Source organism: Lytechinus variegatus, chromosome 14 (assembly GCF_018143015.1).
Source record: "Lytechinus variegatus isolate NC3 chromosome 14, Lvar_3.0, whole genome shotgun sequence".
In the NCBI taxonomy this organism is placed as follows: domain Eukaryota; kingdom Metazoa; phylum Echinodermata; class Echinoidea; order Temnopleuroida; family Toxopneustidae; genus Lytechinus; species Lytechinus variegatus.
The window spans coordinates 22,266,863-22,285,874 of NC_054753.1; the positions used below are offsets into that span (position 1 = coordinate 22,266,863).

Consider the following 19,012-nt stretch of genomic DNA (forward strand, 5'->3'; position numbering starts at 1 on the left):
TGCCTTTTTGGAGTGAAAGTGTGCATTTTTTTCACAGTATCACTCCAAAAATGGTGAGGGTTCGCTCTTGAAGGATCGTTGTCTCGTTCCATCAGGGTCGTGTGGTCTAGTTGTCAGAGCATTGGACTCATAATCGCAAGGTTGTGAGTTCGAATCCCCCTCTGCCATTGCCTCCACATTGATACAATGGCCCGAGAGTAATAATAATAATATAGGATATTTATATTGCGCACATATCCACCTTGTTAGGTGCTCAAGGCGCTCCTATATTACCCGGCTAAGCTAGGCGTTCATAGCGCACACAGCTTCTTAAGGAATTACTTCCTAGCGGTACCCATTTACCTCACCTGGGTTGAGTGCAGCATAATATCTGTCGTCTTTAAGTTCAGCCACTATAACTGATTAAACTTGAAGTAAAATGTTTCCGAGGTAATTGGTTATAAACCAGCTTGGCGTTTACCAGCAAAGAGCTGACCTGACGAGAGAGTTACCATAAACAGAACAGAACCAGAAAGATCCCTCATCTAACTCTGAGAGGATTTTGATTATGGACAAGATCAGCTCCTTTGCATTTAGAGAGTATATCTTCCAGTCACACTGGAGAGATCGAGTCCAGACCGATCAAAGCTATATTACGTTATTACCAATGACATATACCATCGGTCGGTTTAGAGTCGGTTATGTTGATGAGACTGGAAAACCGGGTCTAGTCACATCCGTGAAACCGACTCAAGATCGATCAAAGCTATTACGTTATTACCAATGACATAACATCGGTCGGTTTAGAGTCGGTTATGTTGGGGTGACCGAAAAAAATTGTGCTGCAGTCACACCGCCGAAGCCGACTCCAGACCGATCAAAGCTATTACGTTATTACCAATGACATACCTTTGGTCGGTTTGGAGTCGGTTATGTTGATGAGACCGGAAAACTGTGCTGCAGTCACATCCGCAATACCGACTCCAGACCGATCAAAGCTATTATGTTATTACCAATGACATACAATCGATCGATTTGGACTCGGTTATGTTGGGGTGACCGAGAAATTGTGCTGCAGTCACACTGCCGAAACCGACTCCATGGCCCATCTTACAGTGGAGGTCCCGTGGCCGAGTGGTCTAAGGCGCCTGGCTATACATGAAAGAGTCCGGGGTTCGATCCCCGGCCGCGGCACCTATGCCCATGAGCAAGGCATTTAATCTACAATGCTCTTTTATCCTGCTTTCAAATAAATGGAAATGATGTATGCATTATTGGTAACTAGGTGTGAAATTGTTTTTTTTTAATCTTACAAAGAGTTACGATCGATCCAATCAATCGCAACTCTATGGAAATCCATTTCTACAGGAAATATGCCAAATGTTCTTTGTAAACAAAGGAGAACACACCAAACTGTCAAGAAATCAATGAAATTATGGATAAACCTTCATATCTAGAAAAAAATGAGCAAACATATAGACTTTGCTGGCTTTCCATAGTTGCGATTGATCAGATCAATCGCAAGTCTTTGTAAGACGGGGCGCAGACCTATCAGAACTATTACGTTATTACTAATGTCATACTATCGGACGGTTTGGAGACGGTTTCGTTGGTAGGACTGTAGCATAACTAGACAACAACTTACCTGATCTGAGGGGATGAAATCCGGTTCCATGATTTCTTCAATTTTGTCTAGAAAACTGAAAAAAAATATATAAAGAATGTGCATTCATGAAGTTACTTCCAGACTGTTATCCATAATAGTAAGTCATAGTTATCGAAATTTTTTATCTACTATTCTTGCCCAAAAATAGTTTTTAATATATAATTTTTATTAAGTTATTGGAAATAATATTATACGAATGAATGCAGAAGAAAACAGTAAAATCAAATCAAAATAGTATACGATGATATTCAAGATTCTATGAACCAAATCAAAACTTTTCACAAGCTTTCATCCATGACAAGAATATATTTTTCAGATTGGTTAAAGCTTCTAAATATTTTATTTGATCATCTCCTACAGATTAAAGTTTTCTGTATGAGTATTATGATAATTCATATTTCATGACTGGATCCTGTATTAAAGCCCGCAATCCACATGCAAATTTATTCTACACTGGATATGAAAATGCTCTTTGAAATTTTAAGCCAGTCACTCCAACAACTATTGTTTAAACTTTTTAAACAACTGTTTAAGCTTGTAAACAACTGTTTAAAAAATTTTAAAAATACCACCAAAAAAGTTTAAACAACTTGTTGTTAGAGTGACAGGCTTAAACAACGTGCTATTTTTTTTTTACTGTGTAATGTGGCAGGAAACTGCAGAGGATATGAAATGATAAACTCAAAGAAATATATTAATTGATTGTTAGCAATTCGTAATCATAATATTTTTACAGAGAATTTTCCTTGTGGTTAGAAATTAAACATCATTCTGCTGTTGCCAATTTCCAGTTATATACATACATATATATATAGGTTTTACACCGACAAAACCACAGACCGAATGAACTGATTGCGTTATTTTGGATCACACAGTATTGACCGGGAGTATTGATCGTGGTGTCTGGAAATAGCACGTCATATATATCCCTCTGAACATCACTCTTGATTGATGACTGGGGTATAGACGTGCAGAAAGTACGCCTTTGGATTAATAAAATATTTCCTCTTTTGGAGGGAGTCAGATTTGACTCGTGTGGATCACACAGTATTGATCGTGGTGTCTGGAAATAGCACGTCATATATATCCCTCTGAACATCACTCTTGATTGATGACTGGGGTATAGACGTGCAGAAAGTACGCCTTTGGATTAATAAAATATTTCCTCTTTTGGAGGGAGTCAGATTTGACTCGTTTGGATCACACAGTATTGATCGCGGTGTCTGGAAATAGCACATTGCATAATATCCCTCTGAACGTCACTTTTGATTGATGACCAGGGTATAGACGTGCAGAAAGTACGCCTTTGGATTAATAAAATATTTCCTTTTTTGGAGGGAGTCAGATTTGACTCGGAGTTGCGCCGGCTAAGAGTTAATTATTTCTTAGTTGAATTGACTCAACTCCGAATGATGTTGACTCTTTTCTGAGTTGAATTGACTCAGATTCCGAATGATTTAGACTCAGAAAGGTGTGGCATCAGACTAGAAATTACTAAATTCCGAGTCAAAGTAACTCGGAAGCGAGTCATTTTGACTTGGAATATAGTTGACTCCTATCTGTTTAAACCAATTGGCCTGCTTTGCAAAGGAGCCTTTTCGAATGTCGTAAACATGACATATACAAAAATAAAACAGTGGTCAATGATGAATAACGACAAAGATATACTTAAAAGAAATCATTGAAAAAAAATCAATGGATTGAAACCAGGCAACATTTTTTTTTAATATTCCATTTAACATGACATTTTCTTTTAAACATTGCGCAGATCGTGCTTGGCAAATCAGTGCAATAGTCAGAGTGACCTGCAATGTTTATTCATCTATTTTTGTGTACGTATACATCACGAAAAGGACTTGTCATTGTTTGTTATAAAATACCTGCTTAGCATAGAAAGCAATAAAGAATACTTCAAAAATAGACCACCTGCGTATAAGAGTCGCACGAGATAGGCAATTATAATGACCTTCCATCCCTCTTTTGTTCAATACTCAACGCGCTGAACGCGAGATCACAACGCGGAACCAGCATCACCAATGTGGGTGCATCATAATGCAATAAAGAACAATAAAGGGTGATAATTTTAGGATACCTTGCCTGGATAAACCGTCACGTGTCATTTACTCGAAAAGCGCTGGCTTTGAAATTAAACAATAGTTTATATAACCTGTAACGAACTGTGGTCATGCTTTTCAGTGTTAAACAAAACGAGAGAGAAAAAAGACATATTGGCGGATAAAGCTGTAGGCCTACTGTGTGTGTTTGGTAAAATATAGACGGTTCTTATACGTAGGCCTTTATCTCAGACTGACCAGAGTAGAATTTATTTGCAAATTAAATAAAGCATGGTGGCGTAATAGGTTTGATCATGAAAATTCATAACGAATTTCAAAGTCCCATACATCTTGTCATCAAATCCTTACAAATTTTATCATTGTACATTTATTGATATTTTCCTAACACGGTTTACACCCTAATGGCGAGTGAAAGGAAACACAAGATGTTTGGGGGTAAATTTGTAACCCATATTTTGAGAAAAAAAAATGTTTCAAATTTTCACGAGCTATTCTATTGATTGTAGTTTTTGCTATCATTTTACCCACTAAACACACATTTACCCCTAACACTGGATAGACAAATTTCAGAGTGATAAATACCGTACTGATTTGAACGAAATGATAATAATAACAGTAATACCAACATGCTTATTTAGAGCGTACCAGTGGCAAAAGCGTCCCTATAATTCGATAATATTACCCTGACTTTGGCCCCGAAGCCTTTTACAGCGCGGATGGATTTAAAGGAATACATTCCTGCCAGGTACCCATTTACCTCACCTGGGTTGAGTGCAGCACAATGTACATAAATTTATTGCCGACGGAAATTACGTCACGGCTGAGATTTGAACCCACGACCTTTGTTTCAATGTCAGAAGACTAATCCACTGGGCCACAACGCCCCACACAAAAATGAACGAAATGTCTATTATATTTTTAAGCCTTTTTCTTTTTACGCGTTTCACTCATTTCAAAGCAGGCTATGAATATTATGCAGGATACACATATTTGATTTTTCAACATATTTAATTCCCACCGTTAATATCCTTACAATGTAATGTATTTAAGGCATTGCTTTACCATTGTATGCTTTTATTCTGGATGTAAATAAAAGGTAATTAGGCCTATTGGTCAATCAATTAAAAAATATATCGTTTCCTTTCATACCCAATAACATCTAATAGAAATGCGCCAATTGCATACAGAAAAATTGTTTTATGATAAATAGTATTCTTAAAATGTTAGCTCACTTTTAAATAATTCAACTGTCAATGTCACTATTACACTCTAAAAATAAATATAAAATCAACATTTGAAAGTAGTTTGGAGTGAAAACCTTTTGTAAATGTTGTATTTACCACTTTAAATGGTTCGAGCCCACACCATTAAAAATGTTGGGTACAACATTTGGTTTTAGAAAAAAAATTACTCCAGCCTTTCGTATCTAACGGAGTGTATGAAATAAGTTTTGACAATGATTCATTTCTAAAATATAAAAGCACAATATCTCAGATTTAATTTGTGATTTTTTTTCAGGAATGGAAAATTCTACATTTTTTGAGAGGAAAAAGCAATGTTGGAAATCAGAATATGAATACTTACTAATTGGCACTGTCTAAGAGTTGGAACTCGTTAGCCCTCGATAAGCAATTCTGTAGCCCGTCATCTTTCCATAACCTTTGTGTATTTCTAAGGAACTCCTGAAAATATGAATAACTTATCGTTAAAAAAAAAAATTCTGATTAGAGTCACTTCTTTATGCAGTCGTACAGAATAATTTAAGGTTATCCACATGTGTGCACAATCTTCTTTGTTTGTAATATATTGTATTCGCAAGTCAGAAATTATTATGGCAGCTACTATTGTTATATAATTACATTGAATGGAATTTTCATAGTGTTTTTAAGAACGAATAAATGAATCAAATTCAAGTTATCAATATAATATTCAGAATACTTACTCTCAAAAAGAACAAATATCGAGATTTTTAAAGCAACCAAAGATTACCTAAAACTACCTCAAATTAACTCAAATTTGCCTTATAAATAGCACGGTGCATTCCCTCTTCAAAAATAGGAAATGGATAACAACGAATAATTTTCTTTAACTGAAAAGATATTCATTTGGATTATAAAATCGTTTAGAATTGATTCTCTTAATTAAGGAAAATCTTTATATGTTCTATCATTGCAATAAAAAGGACTCGCCCTAAAACGCTTAAACATGTTTAAAGTCCAAAAATTTAACATGCGCAAACGGTACCTTGCAAAAAAAAAATGTCTAAAAAGCGTGTAAGGCTGTACTCCACAAGCACCGATTTTTTTAACAGCCTTCTCCATTATCAACCCTGTAATTGTGTGATAATCTTGACTATTATACTGTGCGTAAAATTTGGATATATACGTTTATTATCAAGATGTACGAAACCAAACGTTACATTGTAATCGTTCACTTTAAAAAAAAAGGTTGTTTAAATCCGTCACTCTAACTCTAGCTTTAATGACTGTTAAAAAATATTGTTTAAACTGTTTTAAAGTTTTAAGCTTTTGTGAACAGCTTGTTTAGAAATTGATTTTTTTAAAGTAACCTGCTGAACTTGCTTAAAATTTACACTTTTCTTCTTTCTTTTTTTTTACAGTGTTGGAAATGAAAATAAACGAAATGAAGTGCACTTACAGACGACACTTCACACTGAGGGTCACATGACCGGATGAACTCAAACGACGGTATTACTTCCGGGTCTTTTACCTCCACAGGCGGTTGGAGACGGGGCATGGCTTCGACCAAGCTCTGAAATAGGTAAGGATATAACATATATGATAGATTAGATTAAATGGAATTACATATGATTAATCTCTATCGTTGGACACCTACAAAAACATCATTTTTGCTGATAGGGTGTTCTGTACCGCGATAGGTAAATGATTCCCCCCTTTCCGCATAAGGATGACAATGATAATAATGATGATAATGATACTAATCATATAATAATCATGATAATGATAATAATAATAGTAATTATAATAATAACAAAAAGAAGAAGAAGAGTGGAAATTATAACGCTGATGATAAAAAAATACAATAAAACAATAAAAAAAGTGGGTAAAGGGGACAAGGCCCTTTCGCCCCGCCCTCCCCCCCCCCCCATTCCCCTCCATGGATTCGAGCCTTTTAAAGGTTATGATGTACATGTACAAAGATGTGCAAGAGTCCATTTTTACATATGTGTGACAAAGATATTAACTTTATATTAGCGGTTTATTAGATTAAACCAGTCTTTAAAAATAAAAAAATAATAATAACTTTCAATATTTAATCGTGAATAAACAACGTTGTATGAAATTATAAACAATGCTTTTACTGAGTATATCTTTCAAGTCCACATCTACTACTGATAACCGAACGATATTAAGGTCCAATCACTGAATATGAATAACGGACGGATCCAGGATTTTCCAAAAGGGGGGCACGTTTTTCTCGATGAAAATTTGACAAGCAAAAAAAAGGTTCTCACTTTTAAAAGGGGGACACACTTGAATAAAAACGGTATATTTACATTACGATTTTTTATTATGTCTCTCAAGGGGGGCACGGGCCGGTTGTGCCCCCCCCCCCCCTGGATCCGCCACTGTGCATATCTTACAAACACTTGCAGTAGATTCGAATCAATCCTTAATCTAGATTGATCTCAAACTTCGTTGTTAAGACATCGGAATCGATCATCAATCTCAATTAGTAGAGGTGCCGTAGCCGAGTGTTCTAAGGCGCCTGGCTGTACATGGAAAGTCCGGGGTTCGATCCCCGGCCGCGGTACCTATGCCAGTGAGCAAAGCATTTAATCTACAAAGCTCTTTTATCTTGCTTTCAAATAAATGGAAATGCTATATGCATCATTGGTAACTAGGTGTGCACTTGTTTAAAAAAAAATTTGAGTTCAATTTGAATTTATCCCTATTCTTCGTAAGACCGCGGGCCCCGGGTAAACATGGTTGAAATTTGTCAGAGTTAAGCTCTTTACTCCTTGCAGTGTAATTACGGACCAAACTGAGATTGAAAATAATATACAAGGGAATCAATCTAAATGATTACGATTGTTAATTTAATTTTGTTTTTGGGGTTTTGATGTCTCTCAAGGGGGATATGTAATCTATTGTAATATATTCAGAGTGAGGGTATTGATGGGATTTCATTTTAAATGAAATTCAATATCAATAGGTATGTGATTTGTGGGTTGTATGACTACGACAAAAATACGAGATACGCATCATTAATAATGTTCAGGTGTGGTTCTAACCGGTTTTGACTAGCATAAAGATCGAGAGTCATTATACAGAGTTGTGTGTCATTTTCAATGTATCCAAACACATCGCTTTGGACAGGCAGTAGGCTCAGCTTGGTATTCGCACGCGAGGCCATTAAACAGCATACCCTTAAGTATAATTCGCTTATAGGGATGCTGAGCTATTAATAGCACCTGGGGTTTTTGCGCTTCCTTCCTGCCGCTATTTTCAGCACCCTGTCTCGGCATTAAAGAATGAGAAAATTCTCAAATCGGTATTGTGCCGATTTAGTGGTTGTCATGGCAACGTCTCGATGCCATCTATCAACCTGTTATAGTCAGTTCCTCTTTCTCTTTTCCTTGCCCAAAACTCTCTAGCTCATATACCCTCCCCCCCTCCCGCTCAATGTTGTATACCACATCTGTATCTCTCGAGGATTATATATATATATATATATGCCAACATTAAAAAAAAACAATAATTCGCACTCTCTCTCTTTTTTACCCTTTTCACCGCCCTCCCATTGTCTCTCTCTCTCTCTCTCTATTTATCTTATCGAATTTCCTCTTTTTTCTCTCCGTGTCCTTCCTAAAGAGTGTAGTAAAAAAAACTACACGGTTCGCTTTTTCTTTATTTTTATTTTCCCTGTCTGTTTCTCTAATAATAGCAATAACATAATAATCATAAAAAGCAACTATTAAAAATCAATAGGAATGTATGACTTTGAATATAAAATAATTAAAATGTTTCCATATCTGATACTTTGCGCTATAGCATTATCAAAATAGGTGTTTACTCGGTAAGTTTTACTGCTTTTTATTAATTCATGTGATGTGCATTTCTTAGAATTCCAAGACTGGCAAGCATCCGGCGAATATGAGGCCGTTTTAAGGTGCAATATGATTTCTAATTACTGTCATTGCTATGTAATCATATTCAAGCCATCTTTAAGATTTTGTAGCCTTATTTTTCAGAGCGAATATTCTGAAAGAAATCTTTTAAGTTTATGAATGTTAATGACCTGGCGGTGTTTCACAAAGATTTAAGTATGACTTAGATCGCACTTAAATGTCGACGCGTACAAGATATGCAACGCGCAATCTTATTGATCAATACGCAGTAGTGCGCGTCCTCATGGCATGATCTGACCAATGCTGCCATGCCTTTCATATTGCGCGCAACTAGGCATTTAAGTGCGACTCTAAGTCATACTTAAATCTTTGTGAAACACCCCCCTGTTGTGGTTTATAAAGGCAAATTCGTCTTTTTATTATTCCAACAAATTATACACACTGGCAACACGAAGATTGATACTTTAATATAATGATTTATCAAACAAATGAACAATAAAGTTTACTCCCCTCTTATAATTGATTACTATGCAGTGCACACATGTGGGGGTATTTTAAATGGTTCGATGAAACATTTACCAGCAGTTACCATCATAATATGTATTTGTCATTTCATTGATGTTTCTTGAAGAAGAAAAAAAATGCTGGTATATATAGATGACAATCTAAATTTGGTTTAAATGTGGCTTGACATAAAAACAAATTAAAACACAAGTATCACACAATCACATGTTTAGAACGTGAGGACATGATAATAAAGAACTAAACCATCGTAAGCAAGCGTGAATAACTGATATAAAACTTGGAGAACCCCAAAGCTGGCCCCTAGATTTATCCCCCCCCTTCTTTTAAATCAACGTCCAGTTTTATTCAATTCCATGACATCATGATAAGCTTTTTCTAATATCATTTTGGCAGAGTCATACATTTTCGTTAAATTGACAAATCAATATCATCATAAATTTTCCTGCTGAAAAAGAGAGAGAAATAATTTTATGATGATATCTTTGACATTATGTCAAGAGCAAATGCAAACCTAGATTTTCAATCTAAAAAGATAAATGATGTGTGATTTTGGAGGGGTAGCGTGGCTCATTATGTCAATTGTACAGTATAACATACCCAAGCACCTATTCAAGTTCAGAGTTCCTTGGTAGTTGCCAAAATACCTAGATAGTTAATTAATGTAAGCATATATTAAGACTGGTAACTTACCATAATAGATTCTCGGACATTTTCCAAGATGATTTGGATGAATTCCCGTCTTTCACTGTATAATTTAAAGGAAAAAGCCAATGATTATTATCGATGATTTGTGAAATCTAATTTCTCAATAATCATAACTTTGACTGAAAATGTAGGAATAAAGTCGACCGTCTGGTTAGAGTTTCGGATAATAGTTGTGTAATAGATTGATATTAACTCTTAGACCTTATCTCTTGGATCTGGTATCTCGTTTCTTGGATCTTGGCTCTTGTGTATTCTTTTGGATCTTGTCTCTTCGATATTTGCTCTTAGATTTTGGCTCTTGGATCTTGGTTCTGGGATATTCCTCTTGACTATTGGATCTTGGATGTTGACGCTTGGACATTAGTTTTGGCTCTGTGATCTTGCATCTTGGCTTTTCACTCTTGTCTCTTGGATCTTACTTGGATCGTTGATCTGTGCCCTTGTGTCGTCACCATTTGATCTTTTCCCCTGAAACTTGGCTCTTGGCTCTTGGGTCTTAGACTTTGGATTTTGGCTCTTGGATCTTCGATCTTGAATTTTCTCCGGCCCTTGACCCTTTGATCTTAAATCTTAACTCTTGGATCTTGGCTCTTGGCTCTTGGATATCCATGTTTTGTCTCTTGGTTCTGGGTTCTTGGCTCTTGACCCTTGGATCTTGAATGTTATCTCTTTGATCTTGGATATTCGCTCTTGGATCTTGTCACTTAGCTCTAGGATCTTGGTTTTTGGCTGTTGGCTATTGGATCTTTCTCTTAGAACGTATCGGTTGGATCTTCAATCTTTTCTCCTGGATCTTGGCTGTCGGGTATTCTCTTGGACTTTGTCTAATGGATCCTATCTTATGAATCTAGAATCTCTCTCTTGGATCTTAGCTTTATGGTATTTATTCTTGGATATTTTCTCCTGGATCTTTGGCGAGGACCTGGTCTCTTGGCTGAAGGATCTTGGATCTTTTCTACTATATCGTGGATTTAGGCTCTTGAATCATGGCTCTTGGGTGTTGTATCTTATCTTTTGGATGTCATGTCTTGGGTCATATCTTTTGGATCTAATTTCTTGGATCTTGAATCTTGTCTCATGGATCTTCACTCTTGAATCTTGTCTAATGGATCTTGGATCTTCGGTATTCGCTCTCGGATCTGGTCTCTTTGCTCTTGGATCGTGGATCTTAGGTCTTGGGTATTTGCTCTTGGTAGGTGTCTAATGTCTCTCGGATCGTGGATCTTGGCTCTTGGCTTTTGTACCTTGAATCTCAAATCTTAAATCGTGAATCTTAGATAATATCGAATAAAGAATCAGCTTCTATCAGATCTGAACAAATGATAGATTTGCAATAAGTGAGAAAATTACCTTTCGATATATCCTCCTTTGTGAAGGATCTTCATCTGTTTGACAATAGTGCTTTTACCAGATTCGCCGGCACCTAGAAAGATGAGATAAAGGGTTTGATATCAATTCATTAGGCTCACAATAATGAACGAAAATAACAAGTATATGAATATATAAACGTTTGAAAGATTATGATAATTAAGGATCATGATGAATTAATTTCAGTGAAGAATATGAGACATATTTAAGAATTCGTCAGAGAGTTTTATTTTGCATATTCTTTCTAAGTACGAAGTTATGAGCGTTTGAAGAACCATCAAACTTTGAACGCGATTATCTCGAAACCATATTTTGGAGACCAACCAAGGTTTGCATGGTTCGAGCCGGTTCGTAAAATCGCTGACAAATTGTTAGGACAGAGTTTTAAATTATCTGTAATCAAAACTGTATGGGGAAACGCAAACCAAAAAAAATATTCGCTTTATCATATGGTCCGTATTGTGAAGTGAGGTTTAACTTAGACCACGGTCTAACTCTGTGCGGAAGTTATGGGGAGCAAAAAGTTCAAAATTTTGTTTATATTGTATATTTATTATGTTTACTATTTTGTTTCATTTTGCTTTTATAATGAAGACAAATATTTCAGTTATCATTCCCGGACTCTTATGAACAATTTGGATGTCATTATGAGTTATTATACTTCCAGGGACTTGTGCACCGATCGGGTCTCTATACTCGGAGTACTGATTTGTCTAGTTCAAATTTGAACGAGAAAAATCTGCACTCCGAAGTGCAGTCACTATACACGCTCTTTAAGAGCTAAATTAGCTCTTCGTACATGTAGCTCTTTTTGTTTTGGAGTATAGTTAAACCACTAATTTAAACCAGGGTTTAATTTATACCCGAGTTCAGAAAACGGCCCTATGAGTCTACAAGATCATGCTTCCAGGGATTTTTTTTTCTAATCAGGTTGCTGTTCGGGACAAATTTGATCTTAAACTCGTAATAAGGGGAATATCTAACCTAAACTCGTATTAAGGGGGCAAATAAACTTTAATTCCTAATAATGAGAACAAGTAACCTAAGCTCGTAATTAGGAGAGCAAATTAACTTTAACTCGTAATAATGGGAACAAGTAACCTGAACTCGTAAAGGGGAGCAAATAAACGTTAATTCGTAATAATGGTAACGAGTAACCTAAATTCGTAATGAAGGTAGCAAATAAATTTTAATTCGTAATAATGAGAGCAAGTAACCTAACTCTTAACGAGGGGAACAAGTAAACTTTAACTCGTAATAAGGAGAACAAGTAAACTTTAACTCGTAATAATGGGAACAAGTAACCTAAACTTGTAATAAGAGGAGCAAACAAACTTTAATTCGTAATAATGGGAACAAGTAAACTTTAACTGCAATAAGGAGAACAAGTAGCATTTAACTCGTAATAAGGAGAACAAGTAACACTTAACTCGTAATATGGGGAACAAGTAACCTTTGACTCGTAATAAGGAGAACAGGTAGGGGAAGCGGATACAATCAACCCTTTATCATGTTTATACTACTAAGTATTTTTTGCCAAAATTACATATCATTTTAGCCTCATGTTATGGATACAAAGGTCCTGAGAACTCAAGCATGACTTCCGTTAAACAAAAATGAAACAATAGGGAAAAAACGTGAAAAATAAAGATCTCTATCCAGGAGGTGGATGAAAATATTAATAACGTGTTAGGTTAATCTCATTATTTGCAGAGGGTAATCTCAGCAATGTTATTTTGTTGAATTTTCTATTCTATTCTTTGTTGTATTCGAATTGGTTTATATGATTCTGTTTATTATACTTGTATTATTGTATTTATATGCTGTCTGTGAACTTTCAAGGAGAGTGAAACCCTTTGATCGAGTTAGCTTGTAAATATTTTTTTAATCAAAGAAGAAGATCAATTAAAGTTCGAGAACAAGTGGACAAACAATAATAAATTTGTGAGCATTGGAATATCGAAATCACATCTGTTATGGAGATCCTCTCATTGCCAATCCGACCAAGATTTGCGATGTTACAGAAGTATAACACTTCCCTTTGTACAATGAAATGAAAAACATGTACTCCCATTAAAAAAAACACACCTGGGGAGCATTCCATGAAAGGACATATCAGACGTTTTATCCGACAAGTCCCATTTTATCAGACAGTTACCATAGTTAAAGCGCTTCTCAGCCAATCAAAATCAAGGAAAGGTGTCAGATCTGACAACTTGTCGGACAAAAATGTTGATGAAACGCCCCCAAGATCTATTCTCACACGGAAAAATTTGCAATTTAAGTTTGAAAAAAATATATGTAGAAAAATAACCGGGGAGTTGTAAAACTGCGGCACAACACATTTTGTAGCATTGCCAGTAAGATAATGCCCAAATCATTATAGTGAAGTCAATATTCAAATTCGCATAACTCACTTATCATTTGTTCATTCTTTCTCAAAACTTCATCGATTTTTTTTCTTTGATTTTCCGGTTTCCACACAAGCTAACTTGATCGCATACTTTCATTTCTCTTTCAATGACAGCAACTTACAATCCATAGAGGAGACGTCTTTATGGAAAACAAGTGGAATGCCTCTGGCCGTCTCACCTGCATCACGCGATTCAACATAGCAGCAGTGCTGACTTTGAAAACTACTATAACTCGCACAAGATGTTCAGTGATACTTGGTTACTCTTATTTCCACGATTTATGAACTAGACCAATACACTTACAGAGATAGGATGGTAATTCAACAAATACCCCCAATGTGGCCAAAATTCAGTGACCTCACATGACCTTTGACCTTGATCATGTGTCCTGAAACTTGCACAGGATATTCAGTGATACTTGATTACTCCTATGTCCAAGTTTCAAAAGTCAGATCTATAAACTTGCAAAGTTATGATGGTAATTCAACAGATACCCCATTATGGCCAAAGTTCATTGACCTTTGACCTTGGTCATGTGACCTAAAATGCGCACAGGATGTTCAGTGATACTTGATTACTCTTATGTCCAAGTTTTATGAACTAGACCAACATACTTTCAAAGTTATGATGGTAATTCAACAAATACCCCCAATTCGGCCAAAGTTTATTGACCTTTGACCTTGATCATGTGATCTGAAACTTGCACAGGATGTTCAGTGATACTTGATTACTATTATCATGATTATGTCCAAGTTTCATGAATCAGATCCAAAAACTTTTAAAGTTTTGATTGTAATTCAATAGATACCCCCAAATCGGCCAAAGTTCATTGACCCCAAATTACCTTTGACCTTGGTCATGTGACGTGAAACTCATGCAGGATGTTTGGTGATACTTGATTAACCTTATGTCCAAGTTTAATGACCTAGGTCCATATATTTCCTAAATTATGATGACATTTCAAAAACTTAACCTCAGGTTAAGATTTTGATGTTGATTCCCCCAACATGGTCTAAGTTCATTGACCCTAAATGACCTTTGACCTTGGTCATGTGACATGAAACTCTACTAGGATGTTCAGTAATACTTGATTAACCTTATGGCCAAGTTTCATGAACTAGGTCCATATACTTTCTAAGTTATGATGTCATTTCAAAAACTTAACCTCAGGTTAAGATTTGATGTTGACGCCGCCGCCACCGTCGCCGTCGGAAAAGCGGCGCCTATAGTCTCACTCTGCTATGCAGGTGAGACAAAAACTGAGACTGTACTCCAATCCCAAGAGTTCAGAAAAAAGGTATTGAGAAATCGTTTTTGTTCCGGAGTGTCATTACTAAGTAAACAGAAGATGAAACTTCGAAAATGTGTTTTGTATTATACCTATATAAATTCAAAATGAATTTGTCAAAGTATCGACATTTACATAATTTTCATGTACTCGTGTGTAAGAAAAGCTATGGCCGAATGGGAGTTATCATCATGGGGAATGGAAATAATCACATTCTTTGACAAAAACATCGACTAGGAAATGTCACATTAGTATGAAGATTTATCAAAGTCATTAAATAATCATGGGGACATTTCGGATCAGCTGCGGGGAAATAGATAAGGTGATGAAGCGGGTGTCAACTATTAAATATACTGGTTAACGAAGTACCGAGTATCTATTATCGAGAAGGGGTAGTCCCCTTTTCGTAGTGCTCTCATAAACCCGCTTTCTTAGACCTACTTTTTTATGAGTTACTACCTGAAGATCTTTTAAATGAGTTCCGAAGTTGCTGTTACGTGAAGAAACCTTCAAATATGGGGGAGCAGTACATGGCCGCGTGGTAAAGAAAATGAGATATATAGGGGAATGCTCCTTATTTTTGTTGAATGGGATTTGGGTTATTAGTATCAGGGAAAAACGGCGCGGTGCTTGTCAATGTGTAGGCCTATAATTGCTTTGCGGAACACAGCACCGACACAATTCAGACGTAGCCTTTACACAAGACCCTGTGTCTGATGCGATGTTTCTTTAGATGCCGAGTAAATTGGGAGGAGGCTAGTCACAGATTCCGGGTTTTTTTTAATTAAGGTAGTTTTCTCAACCACTCTGGAAAAACGATATATTAGCACTTTTTTCGTCAGCTCAGAATTTTAAGACGATCAGCAGTTCTGTTTTCACCAATATTCGACAGAGGCCTATCAACTGTTCAATGTGATTATTCGTTTTCGTCTAAGCGCTCTGCGATTAGTGCAGCATATTTATTCTGGTTTTAGCAGAGGTAAATTACGCGCTCATCTTTTCAATTAGTACATTTCTACCAGGTACCCATTTACCTCACTTGGGTTGGGTGCAGCACATTGTGGATCAATTTCTTGCTTAGGGAAATGACGTCATGGATGGGATTCGAACTCACGACCCTCTGTTTCAAAATTCAGAGACTATCGTTTGAGTAAAAAAAATGACACCTCACAAATCCCCAATCTAAAGAAAAAATAATTCATGAACAGATGATTGTTATATATGGCCTGAAAGAGTATGTTATTACGAATAATTCTGAAACCATATTTATGTGGTATGTGTTAACGCTTAGATGACCAGGATGCATTCTTTGCAGTGATGTAAATTTTGATTTGCGCCAAATGAAGGCATGGCTACAATGAATGAATCCAGATGCCAATAATCATATATGAGTTAGTAACATAATCTGCTAATCCTTTTGCAATTGAAATTAATATGAGAATTGATATAAAATGTGTTTATTAAACAATTATAATGTAAATTACTAATATTGTGTTTTGAAATGGATTTTAATGCAATCCTTGTAGGACTATGACATCATTGACATCTGGATTCATTCATTGCAGCAATACCTTAATGACATCACTACAAAGAATGCCTCCTGGTCATCCAAGCGTCGACACATACCACATAAATATGGTATCAAATTATTTGGGAGAACACACTCTTTCACGGCATATATAATTACTTTGTGTTCATGGCATATTTTCTCTTAGAATTGGGGATTTGTGAGGCGTCAATTTTTTTTTAACTCACACGGTATAATCTCAGTGGGCCACAAAGTTCCCTTAACCCGAACAAATTTCAATCAATGGCATGCAATAATTGTCACATTTCAGCTTGTGCTTTTGACAAAGAAAAAAATACTAATACTTGCCGGAATACTTGCTATCTCTCTTACAGTCATATACAGTATATATTTCTCGCTTTAAAAGATAGGATGAGAGTTATATATAGATGACAGCAAACAACCATATCACTATTGTCAATATATCTAAATATACCAAAGTACGTGACATATTCTAAGGTCATCATACGCTTATCGGCTCCTGGAAGATGATCAACCTATATACTTCACTAGCAATTTTATAAATCATTTTTATTATTATATGAATGATACCATGTATTTCGGCAGCCCTCTTCTCTTCCAAAAGTGTCTATATAAACATGTCTTATATTATAGTTATGAAAATAATATTAATTAAAATGATACACTGCACTAACTCAAGGTGTTGATTTAACACCAGCCCGGAATCTATATATGTCCACACCAGAGAAGTATTGAAACAACACCAGTTTGGAATCAAACCGATGCTGTTTGTGTTGTATAAACACCTTTCTAGTGTTAGACCAAAACGAAACTGGTGTTGTTTAACACTTCTCTGGTGTGGACATATATACAGAATAAGGGCTAGTGTTAAATCAACACCGGAGTTTTTGCAGTGTGGAAATTATCATATTAATTATTATTATCATTATTGTTGTTGTTGTTTTGTCGTTGTTATTTTTTTTTTTGCTTCTGCTGCGGTATATTAATGAATAATAACACTTTTTTATAATGTAAATCAAACTTCGTCTTACCTACAAGCAGGAGCCTCATAGTTTTCCTCATGTAATGTTTGAAGCGGGTGTTCTCCCTCTTAAGATAGCGGTCAATCTGCTTGCTGCGTTCCCGGGCGCAAAGGGTGTCGCACGTGCCCTCCCCTGCCGAGTGAGGGTCGGCCATCCTCGGCAGGTTTTCGTCCGTCGTGCTAGGCGTGATCAAACGGTAGTTCGTCGACACGGGCATGACGAAACGCTATCGTTCCCTGACCTTGGTAATGTCAATATCTTCAAGAATGTCTTGTCTTTGGCTGCGATGTAAGTCCTGCCGCAACGTGATTCGTGTATGAAAGTCTCGAGTGATCTTTCGACAGCATATGTCATGACATCGCACTGATTCCACGAAGGTTCACAGTGAATTTTACACGCCCTCTTAGCTTTTCCATTGTATCTCCTTCAATATAAATTATGCATTGATCAGCCTTGCTTGGTTATCTGTCACTTTCTTATAGCATCGATGTATTCATTCCTGCTATGTCCAGTTATGTAGTTGATTCCCTGCCAAAGGATAACGGAGCATTAGTAAACATCGGTCGAAAGGTGAGAAAAGCCGAACCATGGAGCACGAAACGTCAGGAGCCAATAACTTTAAATTGTTGCATCATTTAGGAGGGGCATCAAAGGCTCCATACCTGTACAAAAATAAAACAAGCCAATAAAATTATAAATAACCACACGATGATAACATGATTATGTAATACACATGGCATTAGAATACGCAACATATCAAACCAAAGAATTTCAAACGCTGATTCTGCATGACCGAGGTCAATCATGGCAAATGTCAATGATCAGACTTGCCAACGTACGTCGTTTGGATTCGAACCATGTACCTCTGGCATACAGGAAGAGAGGTTACCACGAGACCATCACAAATGAAAAAGTTTATAGGGGACATTTTGGCGAATGAGTATGTAAGATTTTTAGCTGTCAGGTTCTCAAGAAAATTAAAAGTTCGTGTGTTCATAATGCATGTGGACATTGGTTTTTATGTATAATGATAATGATAAGATGAAGAAGGGAAATGATATTAATAATAATAATAATTCATATAGCGCTTCATACGTTGAGTTTCTAGACCTTTGCCTTTACATTATAATAAATATTACCGCGGTCACAGGATCCATCACTGTTCCACACATAATGTGCACCATTTCCCCTCCCTGGGGAGTACCCTGGCCAGGCAACCGTTTATGTATCGTGCACGCATACCAATCTCATCACATTGACGTAAGCATCCTACCGAGTACCCATTTAGCACCTGGGTGGAGAGTGACA

The 19,012-nt window shown here is 36.3% G+C and overlaps 1 protein-coding gene across 1 annotated transcript in view; it reads right to left on the reverse strand.

Moving 5' to 3' along the window:
- LOC121427482 (guanine nucleotide-binding protein G(s) subunit alpha-like) overlaps window positions 1–19,012 on the reverse strand; it is a 47,917-nt gene that overhangs the window by 20,058 nt on the left and 8,847 nt on the right. The window contains exons 2-7 of the mRNA XM_041623900.1: window positions 17,714–18,366; window positions 11,414–11,486; window positions 10,049–10,103; window positions 6,379–6,492; window positions 5,305–5,402; window positions 1,625–1,679 (exon numbers count right to left, since the gene is read on the reverse strand). Of these exons, the coding sequence (XP_041479834.1) occupies window positions 1,625–1,679; window positions 5,305–5,402; window positions 6,379–6,492; window positions 10,049–10,103; window positions 11,414–11,486; window positions 17,714–17,921 (603 nt within the window). The 5' untranslated portion in view covers window positions 17,922–18,366. The remainder of the gene's footprint in view (window positions 1–1,624; window positions 1,680–5,304; window positions 5,403–6,378; window positions 6,493–10,048; window positions 10,104–11,413; window positions 11,487–17,713; window positions 18,367–19,012) is intronic.